This window comes from Rhea pennata, chromosome 3 (genome assembly GCF_028389875.1).
Source record: "Rhea pennata isolate bPtePen1 chromosome 3, bPtePen1.pri, whole genome shotgun sequence".
NCBI lineage: Eukaryota > Metazoa > Chordata > Aves > Rheiformes > Rheidae > Rhea > Rhea pennata.
The window spans coordinates 27337039-27360795 of record NC_084665.1 but is presented as its reverse complement, the minus strand read 5'-3'; the positions used below and the strand labels follow the sequence as shown (position 1 = coordinate 27360795).

Below are 23757 nucleotides of genomic sequence, written 5' to 3'. Positions count from 1 at the left end.
ACAGAAACGTGTTTTTGGTGCTCTGATGATACACAGAGTGTCTAAGTTCCTAATTCTTATACTTCAGTTAGATTCCTAATGTTATATAAAACAACATCCTGTTTTAGCAAATACAGCTATTCCAGAGGGTGTGTGTCCAACATTGCTAGAAATATTTATTTTCCTTTGGTAGATGGTATTTGTGTCCTTATATTTGATCAGTCTTGTTCTTTTAATATCTAAAGGCTGCTGCACAATTGCAGCTGTAGCTTTGCTCTTGGATGCACATGGCCTACAATTGGACAAACTTGAAGAGCAAATAGAATATTTGCACTGCTTTCCTCAGTGTCATGACTTCTCATGGTGGGATTTGTTGCATCTTGGTCTTCTGGGCAAATTCTCTCCCTGTCCTAATTTTCTGTTACTCCTCAAAGCAACAGCAGAAATTCAAGGAGGAGATTGATGTCTTGAAGCACAATGTAGCTACAGCAAGGATGGGAAGATTTGTGGGAAATTACTGTGGTGTGTAACTGAAGGTAGCTGAGGTGTTGCACCAAAAATGCTGACGCTGAGCTGGCAACGCAACATCATGACTGCCTCAAGTAGCGTAACTAACACTACTGGCTATGTGATCGCTTATAGAGAAGGAATATGGCTTTTTGCTTATCCTGGCATCAGTTCTGCAAAGGCTTCTGCATGCACTAATTTAGCCTTCCTTTGGGATACTTCTCATGGTGTTTTGCAGTAACATTCGGGGATGGATGCTTTGATTTTTCTCTGAACAATAACGTGGCTTGTCTAAGTACAGATAAAATTCCTGCCCTTTGATATGCTGCCTAGAGTTTACTGCCATCTTCCATCCTTTTTTCCCCTGGAAAAATACCTAGTTTTGCTTTCAGGATAAAGCTTATCAGATCAATATGTTATAAGCATGGTAAAGTTCAAGAAACTGACTCCATTACTATCATGAGATGAAAAATTGATTTAGTTGCATTTTCTCTGTATTAATTCATTGATGCTTTACGTTCCCATAAAAGGTATTATATGCTCCTCATTTTCCAGCAGTGTCATCAATCCTAATGAAGAGCAAAGAACAAAAATTTTTATTTTGTATACAAGACAGCTGATCTGACTTAGCTCTTCATTTATAAATGCTGCTGTAGATTTTACTGTTCATCTGCTCCTTAGTGGGCTTAGGTTATATGTAGAATCTAGAAACTGGGATATTAACAAAATGGGAGAACATGGTACAGGAATATAAATCTAGATTACTTTTTTATAAAAGCTGATGAAATTTTGCTGGAAGCAGTTGTCAAGGAATTAAAATGTTATTTGAGAATTTGATGTACTTTTGCAGCATTTGGTTCTGCATTAGTTACATTTGGACTACTTCAAGTATTTATCAGCCATTAATTCACTACCTCTGGCTCCCTAATGCCTGATGACATTTTATTCTTAACCTATGTGATTATGTATAAGAGCTTTACACATGTCTGCTGATTTACATACAATTGCATATATGTACTTTTGCAGCTCTGACAATAAAGGTGAATGAATCAGAAGCATAAATAAATGTAAAAGTGGCTTAGTGGGAGAAGCAGCCAACAGAAGAAAAGATAAATAGGAAGGGCTTTCTTGGCCATTCCTGTTGTTGCTTTTCCCACCATCTCCCTGCCTGCTTGCTGTAGGAAGCTGCCAGAGATGGTTCATCTGCAGAATATCTTGGAACTTTTTGGTTTAATGGTAATGTTCAATGTTCCAGAGCAGATAGATAAGTTAAAAATTAAACAAAACTATGTACTGTGACTTTGGCCACTGCTTGTGATGCAGCAGTTATTTCTTAATGATATTTAAACAGATTGTGGCAAGTTCTAAACAGCTGTGCTAATCGGGGTGTGGGGGAGAAAAAGTTATTTTCACTTTGGCTTCACCAAGGTTAACCTTAAGTTTTCCCTATCTTTCTGAATATTTCCTATTACAAACACAAAGCAATGACACATCAGTCATCCTAAAGGTTCAAGACACCTGTTATAGATTTAAGGGTGTTAAATACCAGCATGATAAAACAAAATGGACAAAGCATTAAGTAGATGTGGTCTCATTAAAGCATATCTTGTTTGAATGTACATGCAAATTTGTTAAAAGAATTTAACTTAAAAGGTGGAATTTATTGGGAAAGACAGTCAACAGGTAGGATATATTCAGGTAATGAGAGGTTTGCTTTCTGTGACATCTGTAGCATTTCAGCTCACGTTGCAATGAGACATGGGCGTGCACCAAGCATAGTTACTATGAGTCAATCCGATAATTTTGTAAGCAAGAACTTGCTCGTACCCAAGAGAATCTGTGTGTCTCTGTGCAGCGCTACCAAAATTTACCATCAGCCAAGGTCTTCTGTAAAAGAAGGACGTTTTTGGCAGGTTAGGCTTCATAAGGAGGTTTATCTCCCATGCTGGATATTTTGATCAAATGTGTTAGTGTTTGGATTGTGCTGTGAACCTGTCCTTTTGGCTTTTATGGAACATGAGTGTGAAGCGAAGATTACTGCTGAGCAGGGCAAGAAAATTGTTTGGATTTATTTTCCTTACTTGGCTGGGGGAGGAGAGTCTTTTATTATTATGGAACTGCTTGGGCTTTTTTTGAGTTTTTCTTGCATGTAGTTACATCACCATGCCTGGAGCCTATTATCAGAGATTTTTAAAGTATAATTTAAAGAAGTAAATCTAGTGTGAAGGTGACAAGCCGCCAGTGAGTGACAGGAGGAAATTTCTGGTCAGGTCCCTGAGGTTATCTGTACTGTGCTCTCACAAACTATCTTTTATGCAGTTGTCTTTTCTGGCAGGAAAGACTTTCCAAAATCTGTTAGCAGGGTCTGACATGAATGGAAAATTTCCCATTGACATCAGTGAACTGTGAATCACATCTTAAGCTTCCTGACTTGTTTCGTTCAGGGCCTTCCCTAAAAGCCATTTTGGCAGAAGCACCTACAAAAAAGAATGTGTTGTTTTCATTTAAATAATTTAAGATGCCTTGTCTAGATATCTCTTCTGAACTAGTTGACAACCTGATTGTATCTCCCACACCTTTGACTTTCATTAATCCCTCCCTTCCTGAATGCTGAACCTTCTCTTGTTTGTGTAACATTCATTCGTCATGTAGTTTGCAAATTCTGGGCCAGCAAACTGTGCTTCTTTGTGCGAGCATCTAGCATGTCTTTGGGTTCTGGCAAAGACAAGGAAGATGCTGTGATATCTTTACAGTCTGTGCAGCAGAGGCACAATCTTGTTTTATTTATTGCATCAGCGTAAACCATTCCTATTTTTTTTTTTTTTTGCAGTGGGCACCAAACTGAGTAATAAGAAAAAATGATTTTACTGGTATTTCAACCTGTAATTTGAAAGAACTTGGAATTTCAATCCCAGAGGTTTTGACAGTGAAGCAAACTCTCACTATCAATATGGAAAAGGAGTTTTTATTTGTGTGTGTGTGTGTGTGTGTGTGCGTGTGTGCGTGTGTGTGTGTGTGTGTACTTTTTTTTAAGGGAGTTACAGCACTAATAGGTGTCTTTTGCAATAGAGCATTGAAGAATGGAGTAGCATGAAGCTGCCATATTGACTAGAAGTTAGTAATTGGTTGTGTTACAATAGAAAGCTCATTCTTGCAGGTCTCCTCATGGCTTGGGGGCAGTTGGTGATCTTTTAAAAGGTAATCATGTGGAAAATACAAATTTCTGTTCTTTGGCTCTATGTTTAGATACATCAGTTTGAGATCACAGAATGAAAGCAGCATGAAATGTTATGGCGAAGACAGCACAGCAAGAAACAGCAGTCTCACACGTACTCACAAATCAGGTAATCATAGCAGCATCATGTGTCCACTTTTTTTGAGTCTGACTTGTTAAAGGAGACTCAATACCTGTTGACCATCTTCCAAAGGTTGTGCTTCTGCATCCCTGTAGCTTTGTTGATGGATTTCTCAAATATGATGTTTGTATTGGCTTTGGGTCCTGTAAAACGTTATTTTATGTATCCTAATATGTATGCCATAGGAGATCCCCACGTATTTAAATCTCTTCTAAAGACCCACCTTGGCTAAATTGTCTGCTACCAACAAGATGGACATTAGTTTGCTTTATAAAAAAAGAAGCCATGATGTTCTGTTATTTGAGGTCATTAGATCTGAAGAATCATTTTCAGATGGGTCCTGCAGCTGCATTTCTAAAAAGCCACTTTCCTTTGGGGGAGGTATTGGGCTCAAAATAGCTTGTTCCTCTCTTCTGAAAGCTTAACCATATGCTATTTCCCGCATACTATTTCTTCTTTCTTCTTCTTTTTTTTTAATTGTTTATCTGTCTGAGGATGTTTCCTTCTTACCTGTTTTTGCAAATCCCAGCGTATGTTCTCTGTTTACAACATTTATAGTTACAGAAAAAGGCAGTTGCATTACAAGGTTTGGAGCATAAACACTGTAGAGGTCAGTAAAAAGCTGGTTAAGTGTGTTATAAGGATGCTCACCTCATACTAAAATAGTGTGTTTGGCATTGCTGTGGTCTCAGCAATAGCTGATGGCTTGATGTTTGAGTGGAAAGGCATAAAAAATGCTCCCCTGTACCCCTAACCCTGCATCAGCAGCATGAGTAGAGATGGTAACATAGCTGTGTACAATAAGTGGGCAGTGTCTAACCTATCTGTTTTTAAGTTCTTCTGTGCCAGGGTCTTGTCAGGTCTGCAGCACTAGGGTCTTGCTGGGGGAAGACAAATCACTCAATGCAGTCAATTCTGTAATAGAAATAAACCAAAATATGAAAGTGAGGGTGCTTTTGATAATGGAAGATGTATATCTTCCAGGAAGCATATAAAAGAATTGTCCTTGATCTAAGGCTAACCAGAAGGTACAACAGTTTATTTCATATAAGCAGTCAGTAAGCTTAGATCAGCTGTGAAGACATTTCAGAGAAAGGACATTCCCTTCAGCCTTGATCAAATATGCAATAATATATTGGTGCATACTAAAAATCATGTTTTTATTATGTAATCAGTGCCTTTACAGAACCCTGTCCTCTGTAAGCTTTTTAGTCATGTAGTTTTAGAATATGCAATTCAAGTGCCCTTCTAGCTGTAGTAGAGTTCTTTTTTATTATTATTTTGGGGTATATTTTCTTTCATCAGTACTGTGAGGTGATATTGTCATTTTATATTTGCCGTTTTTGTGGAGTAATGTGATACATGCATCAGTGACGGTTCTGAGAACCCTTCAAAGTATCTTGAAACTGTAACAGCATTTAGCTGACAACAAAGATAATCAAATTTGCAGAAGCAACCTTCTTAATTTCTTTGGAATTCATGCAACTTTATATCCGTTACGCCAAATTGAGTTAATGGTTTTGTTTAGAAATCAACCCCTTCTTGAATAGCAAGAATTATGTTAGTTTTAGGGAGAAAAAATTTTTAAATTACCAGTGCCTGAGAATGTATTTTCTACTTGTAAATTACATCAAAAGGAGAGAAAAATGTTTCTATTTGTCTGTCTTCTTCTCTCTTCCTCCTTTTCTAGAGGCTTTCCTGAGATGATCACAAACTCTTATTTTTGCTGTGCTTTTTTTTCCTCAAACTGCACTGAAATGGAGAAATTGCTAGGTTCCCCTCCCTCTTCTTACATTCCTTTCTCCTCCCCTAAATCCAATGTGTTCTTTATTAAACTGAATTAGGACATTCTAGTCTCTCTTAAGAGTAGAAATGGGAACAGCTCGAATGAGCAGCCACATGAGATTCAGCAGCCTTTCCAGCTGCACTGCAGAAGGAGCTCAGCTGCAGCGGGAATGATAATTTTTGAAGGATTTGTGCAACTGTTGAAGATTTACCAGCATTAATATTAAAAAGCAGATAATCTATTTTCTCCTTCCCTTTTAAGAGTGCATAGCTCTCCCACTACTTTCCTCCTTTTGCTTCCCTTACATACTCTTTTCATTTCTGCAATTATTTTATCTACTTACATTCTCATACACTAGGATGTTGTTTGGGTTTTTTTTTTTTGTGTTTTTTTTGCCTAACGACGCCAACGTTTGGGTGCATATATGGGCATGGATTTGAGACCGCTGCCATTCAAAGCAAGTCAGAATTGAAGTGCAGTTGGAAACATGAGCTATTGTATCCAGTATTACAATGAAAATGGTTTTCAGCCCTAGTCATTTGTCCTTCAAGTAGCTGTATAAAATTGTCTTTGGTCCTTGAAATCCATATTGCTATTCTGGCATTAGTTCTAGCTAGAACAGCCAAAATCCCAACACTTTTTCACCCTTGTTTTCAATTCCTGCCTGTATTGTTACATCAGATGTGTATTTAGCGTTTCTGTCTGAAGAAAGTGTAGGTATCTGGGTTACCCTCTTTGTACCTATCTTCCTCCTTTTCTCTCTGATACACAATCACCTTGCTTGGCATTAGAAATTACTCATTCTGTTTCAGTACCATGCTACTTTTCTTGCATGCTTATTTCCTGGGCCAGAAAAAGAGAGCTCGGATTTGAAATGTGGCTGCAAGAGGAGTTATGGAAGCAAGCAAACCTGGCATGTGAAAAAAATTCTGCAGCAGCACAGAGGTCTTCGAACTATGCCATTATTCTTCTCCCCCATTGCTGTGCTTCTCAGCCATCCGGTGTTACTGCAGTCTTTACATCCAAACTTGTAGTGATAGCTGTAGCTCTGCTTCTGGAAGCTGAAGTTCGGTAATGCTGGGGTGTCCTTTTTTATGTCGTTCCTTGTTGTTTTTAAAACTGCTCGTCTTAGTGGGTACTTGGTGGTAGCTGTATGTTGGTGGTGCCCAGCTAGAAAGGTCATGCCTGTCTGTGCTATTGCATGCTTAAAGGCTGCATTAGAGTTAGCCAGTGTGAAAGGGGCTGCTGATACTGTTGACATTAATGGAATGGAGTCTGTTAGAGAAGGAAGGACTGTGTAATTGTGTATCTGTCCTAAGGAAAATCAAAGAGAGAGCTAATGTAAGTGACGGTTGTCAAGTGTCTTGACTAAGGTATATCACAGCAAAATATCCCACAATTCTGAACAACAGAACAGGCCAGTAAAGACATTCCAATAAAAGAGGCTAAAAATTTGAATAAGGTAAATCCTGTTTTGTTTCTGTTGAAGCTGAGAGGAAGCAAATTTTAAAGGAAAGAAATAAAGGAAGGCGACAGAGAAGTACTCTTCTTGAATTTTGGCCCTCCATAGTTAGAAATGAAGCTTTATATTCTAGTAACAAAAAGAGAGCCACTTGAGAAAGCCCTGTCTCAGCCTGCCCAAGTAAAGGGCAGTAAGATGTGATTAAAACCTCTTAGTGAGCTGTTTCTGGTATTGGGAGAACACACAGCAGGGACACACTTCTGATACCTTAAGTTACGTGTTACAAAAATATTCTTTAGATTGCTAAAAGTGGTCACTATTTTGAACTGACAGTGTGTTAGAGTTCTTTACAATGTAAGGGCAGATTGCACCCCATCAAATGAGCAGTCTGCTAATACTGTTATTTGTGAGTAGCTCTGTCCTGCAGAGACCTGTTGGGCATTGAGGCCTTTTTTTGCTGATGCCTTCTTAAGCATGGAAATCAAGGTCTTTATCCAGTTGTCATCTTTTTTCAGGCTGACTCTTAATTCATCTGTAGAACATGTAGATTTTTGATTAAAGTGACTACTAAAAAATTTAGAGTAAGTTGGGTAAAGTATAAGATCCAATTGCATTTTGATTCACAGCTGTGCACCGTACTGAGACAGCTTAGATCAGTGCTGTAATAACTTTATGGCCCATTAATGAGTCTGCTTCCTTCAGCATCTGCTCTTCTACAGTCTTTTGTCATCCCTCTCTATTAACTTAGTTGAAAATGAAATTGGCTGGTATTCAGTCCTGTTTCTTCAGCCCACATCCAACCCAGCTTTCAAGCACTGACTTACTTGGAGTGATGTTTTGCTGTGAAATTCATGTGGATTCAGATAGTTCAATAGAGTAACTGTGACTATTGTTTATTGTACTTGAAAAATTCTGCAGGTTTCATGATCTGTATTGTGTGATGGAGTTTGGGAGGATTTTTTTTGAGGGGGGTGTGTTATAATACCAACTCTCTGATATATTGCTGCTTGCCCTTTTCTCTAAGATCTTCTGACTCTCCAGTGATATGGTTTATTAAGCATGGAAAATTGCATCATCTTTATTGAAGACTGATAACATTAGAATATTCTTGCGTTTTATGTGTACCAGAATTAAGCTGTGGCATGCTTCCAGGAAAGACTAGTAATATTTGTATTTCCTTTCAGTTGCTTGTATTTGAAGAGGGAGGCAGTTGGAGCGTGTAAAGATATTTCAGCAAGCTTGCTATGTCTGTGGCTTTTGATCTGGAGATTGGAGCTGTACGAGTTGCAGGGGACCACATGGAAATGATAAGAGTTGGAGTGAAATCTTGTCCCTGTTGAAATCAATTGAACTCCAATTAGTTTGAGTCCAGATTCCATCCATTATCTTAAATAGGGTGTTTCTCTTTCTAGGCAGTCTAAAGAAATGCTTCTGTCCTTTTGCATTTGTTTTCATGTTTCTTTGTAATGATTCCGTAATTGGGATATATCTGTAATGTCAAAAATGTAATAGGTTAAGTAGCATGAATGACTGTTAGAAAGAAAATAAATGTAGAATTGCATAACCATTGCTGCCCTAAAACTCATGCTGCTTTTAGAAGTTGGGTTACTTGATTAACCATTTAGTAGTAATAGTTGTTGCTAATGTCATTGAAAGAAACAGAAAACATTCAGTATGCTGCCAGTGGCTTCTTAGTTGGCCTGAGACTAACTATTGTGCCTCCAAAGCCTTAATAATGTCATGTGCAGCACTGAAATACTCTTTATTAGTTTTAATCCAGTGCCATGTATTTAACCAATGTATACCCTTAGCATTTTATTAGAGTTGATTGCGGGTGTGCAGCGTATACAACATAAACTCCTTGAATTCAAGCCTCTTCAGGCTGGTATCTCAGGGACTGGGTTATTACTAATTACTTTTGTCAATATGCCTGTGCGCTTTTTTTATCCATTACCTGAAGGTAGAAAAAAATGCTTTTAGAGACATATGGTTTTCTCCCACCAGCTCAAGTGATGCTTTTGAAGGAATGTTTCCATCTTTGGGTGGTGTCCCCCACTCCCAACCCCCCCCCAAAAAAAATCCAAATTTTCACGTATGACTTCTGAGTCTTACGTGAAGTGGCTGAGCTTTGTAGTCTTTTTATCACTTGGTAGGTATTTTTTAATGTAATATTTTATTGTAACTTTTCAGGTTTTTACAAATGCATTGTTTCTGTGTAATTGTGGTGACAACTCTGTAACCACCCTAAGAAATGTATCCCACCTCCCAAACTGGAGGTAAGTTGAGGATGATGGGGCTATTGGAGAGGAGGTGTCTCTGAGCATCTTTTCTTTTGAGAGAGGTTTGTGCTAATATTTCAAATACAGACCTTTTTGACTGTGTTTTCCAGTACCTCGAGAACTGATAAGCCCCCAGGTGAAAAAGGTGCAGTATACAGCGTTTGGCATGTGTCCAGGGGCTGGCTTTTTCTCTGCTGGCCACAAAAGTCACTGTGGCTGCTGGAACAGGTGGTAGGTAGCACATGCCACCATGGTGGTCCTACAGGCGGGCAGGGTGGGGGCTTAGGAGCCTAATTGGCCATTTGATTCTTTTTTATATCTTTTTTTTTTATAAATCATGTTGATGTTTTCTGATGCATTAAGCGTAAGCACTCTTACTGTCCTCCTCCTGAAACTCTTGCGGTCTTTTAATTATCTCCTGTAGTGTTTATTCTCACTTACTGGTTTGTATCACTATCATGTCTTGTTATTAGTGATTAATACTTGTCACTTCAAACAGAAGCTTTATAATAAGGGCCAAACAACAAAGAATGTAATGTGAATTCTAGTACCGTTAGTAAGTGAAAATGGGGACACACCATCTCTGCACAACAGGCACACCAGTTGTGACAGACCCGCTAGTGCTTTACTTCCTTTAGATGTCTTGTAGAAAAAAGTGTTGTCACTGAGCCTTCTTAAATGGGCAGGCATAAAAGGAGATGCATATCCCTATATAGGATTCCCCCTTTCCTTTAAAAGATGGTGGCCTTTCAGTGTGAAATATCACACAGTGTTATTTTTAGGCCCTTTGAATGTTTTGTGTAGGCTTTGTTTAGGTTCTTTTCGTAATTTTTAGTAGGAAATCTTTGTAGTTGGGTTGTGGCTGAAGAATCCTGTTGGCAGCCTGACCATTCATTGTTGACTGATACCTTTTTTAATCGTACATCTGTAAAAATCTGCAAGGGAGTGTGTTCAGAGAAAATATGAAGCAATCTATATTTCTGAAAGGAGAAATAAGCTTGCAATTATTCTCAGCCATTGTTTGTCACATGAAAATATTATGTGTTAATGGTTGCAGACTATTTACACAAAACCTGTGTGTATACCCTGAAAGCCCTCTTCACTGGGAGCTGTTTTTTTTTTTTTTTTTCATGCTTTATGCCAGAATTGAAAAGTGCTGCTGGTGGTAGGGCAGGTTGTTTGTGTGTGTGTGTTTTGGTTTGGTTTGGTTTCTTTTGTGCCTGCAGCTATATATAAACCTTGGTTAAAATGGTTAAAATTTTCTCCATCAGTGACTTAACATTTATCCATCCAAATCAGAGATTCTCTTAAGTTTAGAAAGGTAGGCTATCAGTACTCAGGGGTCTTTGGTAAGCATTACATTTAGAAAGGCAGATGTGAAAGAGGTAGAGTTATGATTGCTTTTGGTGTTTGTTTTGTGTTCTTGTTAAAGTTCAGCATCAACCTCTTTTGCGTTAAAATGCATTTATGTGTGTAGGCACAGCGTGCATCTGGATGTGTGCATATAGACAGGGTGATCATTTCTTACTCTGGAATAGTAAAACAAGCCTGTAATGTGCCTATATATTTTTTGCTGCTGTTTTATTCTTTGAGAAACAATTCAGACATCTGTGAAGTGTTGCTTTGACTTCGTATTTATACACTAATAATGATAAATGGTTACATTCAGTATAAATTATTCCATTAAAATAATGCAAACTGAAAAGGGTAACAGAGTATAGAACAGAAGTTGGAATTCAGCGACCCTTTGTATGAGTTGAATTATCATAAAAATTTCCATGGATTGGTTTGGTTTTAGCATTAATCTAATTCCATATAGAATATGAACAAACCTATGCGCACAGGTGTGGTTGGGTTACTATGCTTGTGATTTTATTGTCATAGCAATAAGTATTAGCCTTGCCCCTTATGTTTCAGTTACACTGTATTTTCATACCACTGGTGGACACCTCCTGTAAATACCCTGGAAGTTTTAAGAATCTGTGAAAGGCTGCAAAACCTGGATAACAATTACATTTTTTTTTTTGTATGTCTTTTTGCACCCAGAAATCTGAGTGCTTGAATTCAAAGCTATGTTTTTCTTTTACCTTCCTTTTCAGGCCTTTAGGGAGGCATCTGTGATGTCTGCAGTATGACTTGAGTTAGCGTTACTAAATGGGTGTATTCCTTCTGACAAGATGACTAGCAGTAGAAAGGTGATTTAGCTTGATAGTTGTCTGGCTAAAGCCTAGTCTTGAGAGCAGTATTTGGCCATCTGGAGTTGCCTGCGGTGGAATAGCCCAGCTGCTATAATTTTGCATATGATTTATTTTCCAGCTAGGAGTTTTAGTTTTCTTTGAGGCAATAACCATTTATGTAGAAAGCCAGCACTTACCATGCTTTTCTCTTGCTTCACAGGTGCCTGGTGCACTGAACCTATTAACTGTGCAAGATTTGTGCTTTGGTCCTCTCTTGAAGATGTGAAGCAACGTCGAGTCTGAAATTGGAATTACTGATAGACTGGAGGAAATCTTAGTCCTTGTGATACACATGGACATGCTGAATTATAAGTAATTCTAGCTTCTTTTCCTCTTCCCTCCCCTTCCCTTATTCAGCTATCTCAGGGTTCATAGAGATTTCAGTGGTTTGTGTGCCTGTAAGTTTGGAAGAAAAGTGACCAAAAATGGGGGACCAGCAATTGTATAAAACCAATCATACTGCCAACAACAATGAGAACTTGTACTACCAACAACAGCAGATGAACTCCCTTCCATCTCTAAATCATAGTTATGGGACATCTGTTATGGATGCTCCTCAAGCATCTCCGCTCTCTCCCCAGTTTCCCCAAGATTCAAGAGACAGTATAGCTTTGCCTGTAGGTTCAAAAAGTCTTGGGTCAATGGATACATCTAGACAAACAAGTTGGACGCATTCTGTCTCAGGAAACCATGTCCCAGTAAGGAACAATTTGAATAATCAAAATGCAATGTGGAGCCCTCTCGGGCAGGGGGAGTCTCATGATGGATACCAATATTCTTATTCTCAATCTGGTGAAAATCGATCACAAAAAATTACCAGTGGGGTCCTGCATAAATTGGACTCCTTTACACAAGTATTTGCTAACCAAAATCTGAGAATTCAAGTCAACAACATGGCTCAGGTTTTGCACACGGAGTCTTCAATGCTGGATAATTCTGGTGATAGTGCACTTCGGCAGCTACTGTCTCAGAAGCCAGCAGTTGAGCAACAGCCTGTAACTTCCAGTATACAAAGATATCAACCAGTGCCACAGCAAATGCATCAGAATTTTGCAAGCACACAGCAAAAGCAACAAATGCAAGTCATGCAGCACCAACATTTGTACTATGACTACCAGCAGCATTTATCACAAATGCAGATGCATTCTGCATTTCAGCAAGGACAGCCACATGTTCAACAAATGCAGTCTCAGCAGCTCTTACCACAACAGATGCAGCACTTGCAGCAGGCTCAGTACTATGCTCAGCCGCAGCAGGGACATCAACGGCTTTCAATACAAGAGATCCAACAGCAGCAGCAACAGCCAACTCGGCAACAGCAACAGAGGCAGTGTCCAATGCAAATAGCTCAGTATTATCAAACGCAACCTGTCATGCAACAGTTACAGCAGCAGCAACAGCAGATGCAATTGCAGCTTCCTCCATACCACAGGGAACCTGATCCAAAGACTATGCATGAATCACACCAGTACCCTCAGGATCCAAGTCATCCTGTGCAGCTTATCCAGTTGGGAGCAGTGCCTCAGTATTGCTACCAAGATCCCCACGAACAGTATAGGCATTTGTACCCGCAGAGTTTACTGCAGCAGCAAGAGGATCAGCAGAAGCAATATCCAAATGAGAGCCGAGGTCAGACTCTGAACTCTCATGTTGGCCTCACTCCACCAGAGACAGCAGAGGACCCCACACGGCAGGAGATTAATTCTGTAGGTAACACGGTTCCTCATCGAACTCTTCTACCGCTGTCAGGAGTTCATGTGAACAACAAAAGCTCTCAGCAAGACTCTCCCAGCACCATGTGGCCTCAGGTATGTAATATTTTTGATCCCTGCACAGACAGACTTGTTTTGCAGAAGAGTAGCAGTATGCAGAAATTAAGCAGTTGCAGGAGACCTAGAAAGCTGGGGTATGAGCAGTGGGTGTTACCTGGATGTTTTGGGGAACTGTGTTAACAGGCTTCACCTGTCTACATTAATGTTGCTGGTTTGGCTTCAGGCCAGGCCAGCAGCAATACCCAGCTGTTATCATGGGGACTATGGGTTCCCTAACAAGAAAGGATTTGGAAAGTTCTGAATTGGCTTCTGATGAAGAGGAAATCAGTTACAACAGGGTGCTTCTGCTAATATATCAGTACCTGGGGGCCTGAATATATGTGAAAATGTAGTCAACTGCTTATTTCCAAAAGTAATACCTAAAAATCAAAGTGAAGGCCTGAAGCAGCAGATGAGTGTAAGAAAATGCACTAGCCGCATAAATAGAGGTACAGATTTGTTAGATAAATGTAAGGTTCTCAATTCAGATGTTTTTAATATTAGCAAAATCATATGCAAAATGTAAACATAAAGCTGTGAAGACCTTCATTTATGCATTGATATTACCTGAAAAATACTTTTCTCTTCTTTTCCCCCTCTCCATTGATAGCAGATGCAACTATCAGATGGCAGAGTGCAGCCACTGTCTCCAGAACAAAGGTATCATAAATTTTGGTCTTTTTCATTTAAACATGAGAAATACAAAGGAATGTTGCAGTTGGGAGGGAGGGGAAAGTATTTTGGGTAGGTCATGGATGCTGGCGTTCCAGAAGCATCTCTAGTTTTGTGCTTTCTGGAGATGAGTTTGCATGGTTTCCTCCATCCCCAGCAATAAAATAAAATAAGTGCTTTATATATTTAAAAAACAAAACAAAGAAATAGTGGAGGCTGGGGAGCAGCATGCTTTTAAAGCTCTATTGCATCTGTGTGAGAAGGGGTGATTCACTATTTAGATTTCTATCTTTGGCAGCAGGATCTTTGGTTTTTCTTAAGGTCTCACCTCTGAAGAGCTGAAGTGTCCTCTATCACTGTCATTTGCTTAAGTAGGGGTCTTAAGTCCAAGTGCTCATTAAGTGTGGTCACCAGTAGGGCAATGTGAGTCTGTCACAAGTAGATCTTTTCTTCTAACCCATGGGCCCTCAGGCTATCTCAGACTGAGGGCTGTGTTTTGGTGAGTGCATCTTACTGAAAACTGTCCTTCTGTCCATCTTGGGAACAGCTGATCTAGGTTATTGCCCACGTATTTCACAGCATTCACCCTATGCTTACTTGTGGCTTCCTAACTATTTAATTATAAAATTTTCTTGATATTCTCAGTTAAAAGGCTTCCTTTACCTCAAAGGGAACATACCAAACTGATGTCTCCTCTTCTATTCCATGCTAAAAAAAAATAGCGGTCAAAGCAGAGAAACATTTCCTGAGAAAGCTGATGCGAAGAACAAGCTAACATGTTCAATATGCTTGAAGGAGTTTAAGAGTTTGCCTGCTCTAAATGGTCACATGAGGTCACATGGAGGAGTAAGAGCATCTCCTAACTTCAAGCAGGTAGCAGTTCATTTTACTTCTGTATTTGGCTCTCTCCTTTTCATGTTGATGTTTGCTTGCTTTGCTATGCTTTGCTTTGCTACCAAACCTTGTTCTCCCCAGTGCTGTTTTGTTATGTCACATGCTACTTAAGTAGAAATATACATAATCCTGCTAATTTATAGGCCAGAAGTCTTGTTTAAAAGTGAGAGGCAAGGGAGGAGGAAAGGAAAACATTTGTGCCTCTTTGTTTCTCTGCACATTACAAAAACACCCTACAAACTCATGGCAGGAGCTTCTAATTTTTTCCCCCTCATGTTTGTTTATTATATTAGAAATATCAGGAACATCAAGTCTTCCTTATTTTCATTTGGACTGCGTGGATGACTAAGGGATGTTTATTGGAAGCATTCCCAAGCTTTAATTGAAGGAGCAGGATTGTTGAATCTTTGACAGCTTTCTTCCCAAGTGTTTTAGTTCTATAGGTATCAACAAATACCAAACTAAAAATATGAGTTTGAATTGTTCTAAATAAAAATAACTTGTCCTGTCAAATAGTTTTTCATTGTCCTAATATTTTAGAAATTCAGTCCTAGTAGGTAATACTACAGCAAACCAAAGAACTGGTAGCATTATGCCATCTGTGTCTTTTTGGTTTTAGGTGAGTGACTGGGGAATTCTGCCTTCGTAGTCACAGAAAGGGCACATTTATCTCCCCCTTTTGTGAGATAACTTACAAAGATGTTTTAAGTGGCTTTTTAGCACTAAGGCTGAATCTTTTGTAAAAGTTGTATGTAATCTGCCAACTTGATTCAAGGCAATGATGGAATCCGAGCCACGGTGCTACTGTGTGTTTCATAACCATGGCCACTTCTTTTCAGCCACGATGCCTACAGTGCATGGCATATCAGTCCAGAAGTAGTCCTCTCTCACTGGGGCTGAAAGCCTTTAATTGTCTGTACAGGATGAAGGAGAGAAACCACCACAGCAGCCGCTGCCTAAAGAGGTGGATAGCCTCGCGCCCATCGTCATGCCAGTGTCTGTCCCTGTAAAGCTTCTGTCACCCGAGCCCAGCACGCAGCCCTCTGCCAACACTGCCACAGTCAAAGACAAGCCTGCCAACCCTGTGTCAGATGATGAGATGCCAGTTCTCGTGAAGATGACTTGCTCTCCACCGTGCAGTCCAAAAGTGGCCAACCCCTGCTCATCTGCTGTGAGTGCTGCATTTCTTGCCATGAACTGTGCTGTGCTTGTTAAATCCCTTTGCTTATAGTGCTGCTACATTCTAAAATGTCCATACTTCAGAATATTTTCTAGAGTCCAGAATCTTAATGATACTGAATAAACGAAAAAGGCCTGTAGCATCTTATCGTTTCTTCCTCAGTCCTTTGAAAATATTAATTTTCTCTTTTTTGGGGAATCAAGACCTCAGTTGAAAATAAATTATTTGAAATTGGAATGTGATATTCTTTTATCCCACTACAACAAAGGGATTGAGTATCTTTTTACTGTTTTTGTTTTTTCCTTTTCAGGCTGCTTCGTTTTTATGTTATTGCTTTAATTCAGCAGTTCTATTTCTTCCTGTTTTTCAAGTCAAATGTATCTATTTCTCATTTCAACCGTAGAAAGGAAGGTTCTGTGCCGTATATATTACAGTATATGCTGGTAAGCAGATACGAAGCTTACCTACTCAGAGTTTTACAATCTCTTTACTTCTCTCTTTACCTCTGTATGCATCAGACCTAAGGGTTAATTGCTGGGAAATCTGAAACAAGAAAACCAGTTATGCTTAGTGCTTTCCTTTCACTCGTAAAACAGAAATTGTTAGTGTGATGAGGAATTGATGAGCACTTGAATGAGACGTACAAATGCTCTTTACTGTTTTCCAGAAAGAGTACTGGAGCAAACAGGGTTACTTATTTCACGTTTCAGTGCAGGAATAGCTGCTGCTTGCTCCTTCAAATCCATGCTTGCAGAGAAGGGCATGAGAAGGGATTACTGGGAGGTATGAGTACTGTATAGTATCATCTGTGTAATGCAGAGAAATATTCCTGTGCCTTTTTTTCCTTTTTCTTTTCTTTTCCTCTTTCACCCATGCTTGTCCAACAACGGGACAAGAGACACCATCATGGGTGGTTCTTTATAATACTGTATATTTAATTTGTATATTCTTTATAATATTTGCCTATTTATCACCTCTTTCTGAATCTTTACTCAAACATACACATTAATTTAAACATATATAAAATCTTTTACTCTCTTCCTTTCAGCTGAAGATTTTAGGCGTAAACTTCTACTTTACTGTAGTAATAACCAGCATCTTACAATACTTAACTTGTAACTCAGCAGTGCAGTTTCTCCTTTCTATTTCTAGTTTCTGGAGAGAAAGGGGGCAGTCTTTTCTGAATCCTTGAGCTCTGAGTGGGAGATCTTCGCCAGAGACATCAGAGTAGGTGGCTTGGGCTTGTATATTTCTGCAATGTATGTGAAATTATTTGATGAAATCTGCCAGTGTTTGGCTAAATGCGCATTCAAAATCATGCTTGCGGTCTTTGTTATTACCCAAGCAAACTAAACTTGCACAGTTTCCTCCCTGGATCCTATTTTTTTTTTTTAATAAGCAGTGGCAATGGAAGCATTCAAAGGTCACATCATCTACAGCTTCCTCTTCTTCTGTGAAGGGATTGTGCCACTGGAGACTTCTTTATCCCAAAGAACTGGAGCTGTGTTGCTTTTATTAATACAGTGCTTTGAGCTGTGCAGAAAAGCTCACACAAATTCATGGAATAAGTAGAATCAAACAGAACAAAAACAAATATTCAGCAAGACTAAAGGATGGTTGGTGAACCTAGCCAACAAGTGAGGTCCAACAGGATATACCCAAGGTCAAACTATTGAAGTGGGGCAGTAGGGCCCTAGAGGATACATCCGTTTTTGGATAACGAGCATCAGTTTCTGAAGTTTCAGAAAGCAGAGAGGTGATTCTGCGTTGAAAGCCCATGGACATCAAGAGCTCTTTTAATATTCGTATTTGTTTTTGAAAGTGTCATTGGCATAACCCCACTGCAGCTAAGTTATGCTTAACTATACACAGAGTACCATAGGTACTCTAGGAGAGAGGGGCTTACAGGATTTCTGAGATGTTATTTTGATTGGTTTGTTTCACGCTAGTGAGAAAGGAGTGCCAGCTCTTTTAAGGAGCAGAACAAAAAGAGCCCTTAATCTATGACTTAGATTAGGTTCTGCTTTTTTTTTTTTTTTTTTTTTTTTTTTTCAGTTCAAGGCTCTTCCCCTTTTTGCTCTGTGAGCAGTAAATCAGTAAATGTTCATCATCATGATGGACTCTATCCAGGTAACCCTCACCTGTAGTTTTTCATTTTTCTCACTGTTTATAAACTGCAAAATACTCTGTAAAACTGCATTTTTCCTGCAGAAAGAAAGCTCTTCCAAAACTGAATTTTTTTAGAGAGAAAAAAATGTCAACAGCTGTTGGAGAGGATACAGCCATGATCTAACAGAAAGGACAGGACCTCTGTAATCAAAAACATTTCCACAAGCTGGAATGTATTAACATAAGGGATAAAGGGTGACAGTACTAATGCTCCTTTAACATGGGTTTTACTGGGTGAATGTGATTCTCAAGAACCACCCATGGCGTAAAGATATATATTGTCTAAACATACACTGTAATGATTTACCTTTATATAGTAGTAGTGTTTACCAGAGAAGGCAGACATTCTGAAATAACCCTATCAGTCCAAAATTTTATTCTGCTTTCCAAGTTTATTCTAAATAAGATCGATAGTCTGAACACCTAAAAGCAGTATATTTAATACTACCAACTTCTGTGTGTCTTGAAGCACAACCTTGGAACCTATTTCTTTCTTTTTTCCCTAAGAAATCCCAGGTTACAGGTTAGCACAACTCCTGTAGCTTCTGCCCTTTGTGGACTGCATGGATTTAGTATTAAATGGCTTTAACTTTCAAACTCTAGGAATGTTGCAGTGTCTGTTTCCCTAGTTGTCATCTATTACCCATTTTCCTCCAAGGAAAGAGGATAGAGTTAAGTTCAAGATTCCTTGCAGCTGGACTGTACTCAAGCTGATGGGAATGTAGTGATAAGAGGCAAAGAATTTGAATTTATTACATTTTTTGTCTTCCTTTCCTGCTGCTGAGTGCTGCAGTAATTTCACTGAGCTCATATATGCCTCTCCCAGTCAAACAAAATAAATGCATTGGAAAACATCTTGTATAAAGTGTCTAATAAACTGTGACTGGGAAATGAAGCAAGTCCCAAGAGCCTGTGTATGTTAAATGCTAATAGAAATGCCCAGGGTATTCAGGAAGAGCTAAAGAAGGGAATGGGAGACTGATAGTCTTGGAAAACCACTCTCTTCCAAAAGCTGACAGCAGCCTCTCTGTATCTTCATATGGCTCAGCCATACCTTAACCCAGAGGGATCCATAAGGAAGATGAGGGTTATTCGTACAGTTTTTTCTTTCTCTCTTGATGCTTTTGCATAGGTCCAGGTACTGTGCTTTTCTGTGGCTTTTGCTCTAGGCTGTGGGGGCTAATGTGCAATGCAAATCACATTTAATCATGGCTAAATATTAAAGTTCTGTATATTTTCATTTAGGAAATTAGCAAAAAACCTCATCAAAGTGCTGCAAAATTAGAAGAAAACTTCAAACCACTGCAGGACAAGAAGAAGTATCGACATAGACCCGAACCTCTCTTCATACCTCCTCCTTCCTTCAACTTCAGTATGTCCCACTCCGGTGCCACACTGTACCAGAGTCAGCTCCGCTCCCCCCGCGTCCTCGGAGACCACCTGCTAGACCGGACGCACGAGCTCCCCCCTTACACTCCGCCACCAATGCTTAGTCCAGTTCGGCAAGGGTCTGGTCTCTTCAGCAGTGTTATCACATCATCTCATTGCACCTCTCATACTCAGCTGCCACTTACTCCACTGACACCTACTCCACGGGTACTCCTGTGTCGGTCTAGTAAGTATTATATTTACCAAGTGGCAGCACGTAGTAAATACAGCTGTGTTCTTTTCTGGTGTAATCACACTGATGATTTTGCATGTGCTTACATACAGATGTGGTTCTGTAACTTCACAGGAAAAGTCCGTCTTTATCAGTGTATTTGCCTTGGGTTTCACAGAGGTGGTGTTAAAACATAAAGTGGAGAGAGGAGCCTAACCAATGAGTGAGCCTGTGATCTTTCGTTTTGGTCTACCTGCAGAAAGGAACACTATGCCTCTCATTACATCAGAGCCTTCTGAAGTGAAGGGAAAAGACCTGGTTGGAGACGTGGCTGATTTAAAGTGTTTGTTACTTAGCGCTTAATAAGAAAAGGTTGATAATTGTACATCATCATGGTAGTAGAAGCCTGTCTAAGTTAAGACGCTTCCGTTGTCTATATCTATTTAAATTCTTTTTGTGTTTAAATGTTGAAGGAAGATATTTTTTCCTTAGTAGGCTGGAGGAGTCCTTCCAGTAGAAAAGAGATTGTAGCTGCAGGCTGAGTTACTTCAGACAGGGTCACCAGAGGGCTGCATTACATACTTTGTGATGTAAATTGACTGTGCTATCATAGCAATTCCTTAAGGTTCCCATGGCTAAAAATGTTACATGTTACCAGCATGATTACTCAAGCAGCAAGTTAAATTCCTATACACAAAATCACTATATGTGTCCTGTAACCCAAAGAAAAGAATCTCATCTCATTCTTCCCTCTTTGAGGTTGGTAAGTTTATACCATCGAAGTTGCTGACCTTCGAGTCAAAAACAACCATGTAACCAACTTCTGTAACCTGTACTGATATGTTTTAGCTGCTTGTTTTTCTTTTTATGCTACCAGACCATACTAGTCCCCTTCAAAAGATGAAAAATTTGCTGAGTGGCATTTACTGTGGCTGCTTCCAACAAAAAGCCGCTACCTCACTCATGTTCTGACAAAGGCATTGACTCCTGGTTTTGTTTGACTCAATTCTCTATCTTACAGTCTCCTCCTGCTTGCTCTTTTTGGCAAGTGTTTAGAATTTGGGGCTGGTGATCTTGTTCAGAACAGTAGTTTGCACAGAAACTTTTTCCTGCTCTTGTAACTTCATTAAAATCTAGTTGTTAGTCTTCTAAAAGACCGAAGTAAAATGGGTACTGCTGGCTGTAGGGCTTTTTGTGCGCACGTGTGTTGCATTTCAGTGATACTTTACAAAATTATTTAATCTCTCAAAAGATATTCTCAGTGTTTTAAGAAAACCACATGTTCAGAATCGTAAAAGTATCTGGCTTTTGACTTGCAGTGGTTACAAGTTTAAGTTGAACAGACCAACAGGTCTGTAGGTTAGGTAAGATAAAGAATGGGGAAGAGTTGAAGCAATAGCTTTTTTGAAGAGAGAGAAGACTGTAGAGCAAAGAAGCCAGACAACCCTGTAGCTATGAATGGAGGTATAACAAAGACACAAAGTTAACAGATACAGTCAAGTTGGTTAGGGGAATTGCAGGGAGCCTCATCGAGACGTAATTGTAAAATGGTGTCAATTTATGGCATACTGCCAGAATAAGTCTTTCCCAGCAGAGGTACAAAGATAAAGCTCAAGTGATGTTCTAGAGAAAAATTATAAATAACTGACTTTTGTATTTGTAATTACTGATCAGAATGCCAAAATAGGAATTGTTATAAAGGTGCCTAAAGCATTGAATGGATTCTCTGTATTCAGCTAATATACTGCACAGACTAATGTTCTCCTCCAGACTGCGAGAGCACAGAGAACTTCTAGTCTTTATTGATGATACACACTTTAAAGTAAGCTTGTTTTAACCCCTCAACTGTTACGCAGTCTCCTGTGTGTGGCTGATTACTCTTCTACATGAGAAATACACTTGATTACCCAGGAACTGAGTAATCTTGAGCCAAATGTATCCCAAGTGCTGCTAAGTATCCCAGATATCTCCTGAATCACTGATTTCTGCAAAATATTAATAAGGAGGTAGTAGTACAGCCAAGGGATGTGACATGTCAGCAATGATATAATTGTTAATAAAATCTGTTTTAAGCACAGAAACTCTAATCTTTGTTTCAGATAGTATTGATGGAAGTGTCATTCCAGTGACGCCTGGGCCCGGAGAACAGACTGTTGAACCGTAAGAAATGATATATTTTTGATGCTGTTTTTATAGACTAGTTCCACCAGTTCAGCCTCTCTTACATAGAGTGGGTAGCCTGAAGTGTTTTGAACCAAGCAGGTAATTTTCAGCTTCCTGAAATCATGTTGGGCTGGATGCATTTAACATATTTTACCTCTTATTGGGAGCTGAGGACTCTGGGAGCAAAGTGTCTGTGGGGAGATGTGGATGTCATGGTTCAAAAATGTTAGGAAAGGCTTCACAGGAGCTAGTGAAGGTGAAAAATGGCTAGTAATGTCTGGGAAAAGGGCAATAAGGAGAATATATCTTGATCCAGTACTCCAGTTCTTAAATTATCTTTGGAGGTTTGGAGAAGTGTTATTTGGTGTGTTCCCTAGGGCAGGCCACAAACAGTGTTGTCCGTTAGCAGAAAAGTGTCTTTCTACTCTCTGCTGAAGAGTACCATGCTCTGAGTATGGAACAGGAAGTTACCATTTCTGCGTCTAGCCTCTTTGGTAGTCAGCACTTCGGTAAGCTAGCTTGGTTTTCTGTAAGGTGTGATGTCTCAGAAAAGTTTACTCTACTGTGTATTGATATTTTTGTTTCCGCTCTCTCCTCCCTCCCCCCTCCCCGAGACTGATCCTCTCTAATAATCAAAATACTTATCCCAGTGAGAGTAAAGCATTGCACAAAGCAGTCTGACACAATTTCCTGCCACTCTGTGTAATAAAAGTTTAGTTGGGAACAAAGTGAAAACTAATATGACATAGTTTTTTCTCTGCACATTGTATATTTAAACACTTGCTTACATTTTCATCTTTGTAGACGAATCAATATTGGGTCCAGGTTCCAGGCTGACATTCCTGAGCTTCAGGACAGATTGCTAATGGAGAAAGATGTGCACAAGGCTACTTTGGTTTGGAAACCATGGCCAGAACTGGAGAATAAAGTCTTCCAACAAAGAGGTACAATGACTTGCTGTTTTAATAACTCATATGTAATGCTATGCGTGCTGAAGAAATTCACATTGATTGTGTGCTGTACTATACATTCGAGAGATATTAATTACCATGAATGCTGAGCAAAAAACAGAACTACATGTTACAGATTCAAGTAAGAACATTGTATGGTGACCATTAAGGTGAGGTGAGGATGAAGGGTGTTTATCCTTAAACCAAGGAGAAAGGATCATTGCTGGGCAGATGGTTTGGGGACATTGAACTGCCTGGTAAGGACAGAGATCAGACATGGAGAGGCAGCTAATGGTTCTTGGGCCTGTCTTGGGACCATAATTGAGGGAAAATAGGATGGTCTCCGTGGCTCCTACCAGTCCTCAGCACAGTTTGCTCTTGCTTCCAGCATGATTTATTTCTGTTTCTCTGCCCTGGCTGGAGCCTTCTTGGCGCAGCAACATCATTGACCAAAAAACCCTTCCACATCACTGACCACATACCTCTCTGAGCCACTGCCTTACAGCCAAATCCCTGGCTCTGGCACTGCAATACCCAGTCCATCCCAAGGATGCACTTCGCAAGTCCAGGTATGTCCCCTCAGTGAGTGATCCTAAACCAGGAGGAGAAGGTATGCAGGAGGGAGACTATGAAATCTGCTGCCTCAAACTTGTTCTCTTTGAGAGACTTTACAGAATGCTTGGCTCTTGGATGTTTAACTGACAGGCTACGA

General features: G+C 39.5%; 1 protein-coding gene across 10 annotated transcripts in view; it reads left to right on the top strand.

Moving 5' to 3' along the window:
* Positions 1–23757, top strand: part of TRERF1 (transcriptional regulating factor 1) — a 102934-nt gene that overhangs the window by 67488 nt on the left and 11689 nt on the right. For 4 of the 10 annotated variants that reach the window (XM_062571869.1, XM_062571870.1, XM_062571868.1 and 1 more), the window contains 9 exons: positions 3733–3830; positions 11767–13414; positions 14028–14077; positions 14812–14962; positions 15906–16154; positions 17316–17390; positions 19578–19947; positions 22032–22092; positions 22900–23039. In XM_062571869.1, coding sequence (XP_062427853.1) covers positions 12032–13414; positions 14028–14077; positions 14812–14962; positions 15906–16154; positions 17316–17390; positions 19578–19947; positions 22032–22092; positions 22900–23039 — 2479 coding nt within the window. In that variant the 5' untranslated portion in view covers positions 3733–3830; positions 11767–12031. The remainder of the gene's footprint in view (positions 1–3732; positions 3831–11766; positions 13415–14027; positions 14078–14811; positions 14963–15905; positions 16155–17315; positions 17391–19577; positions 19948–22031; positions 22093–22899; positions 23040–23757) is intronic. The other 6 variants (XM_062571874.1, XM_062571873.1, XM_062571876.1 and 3 more) reach the window with 6 other exon arrangements.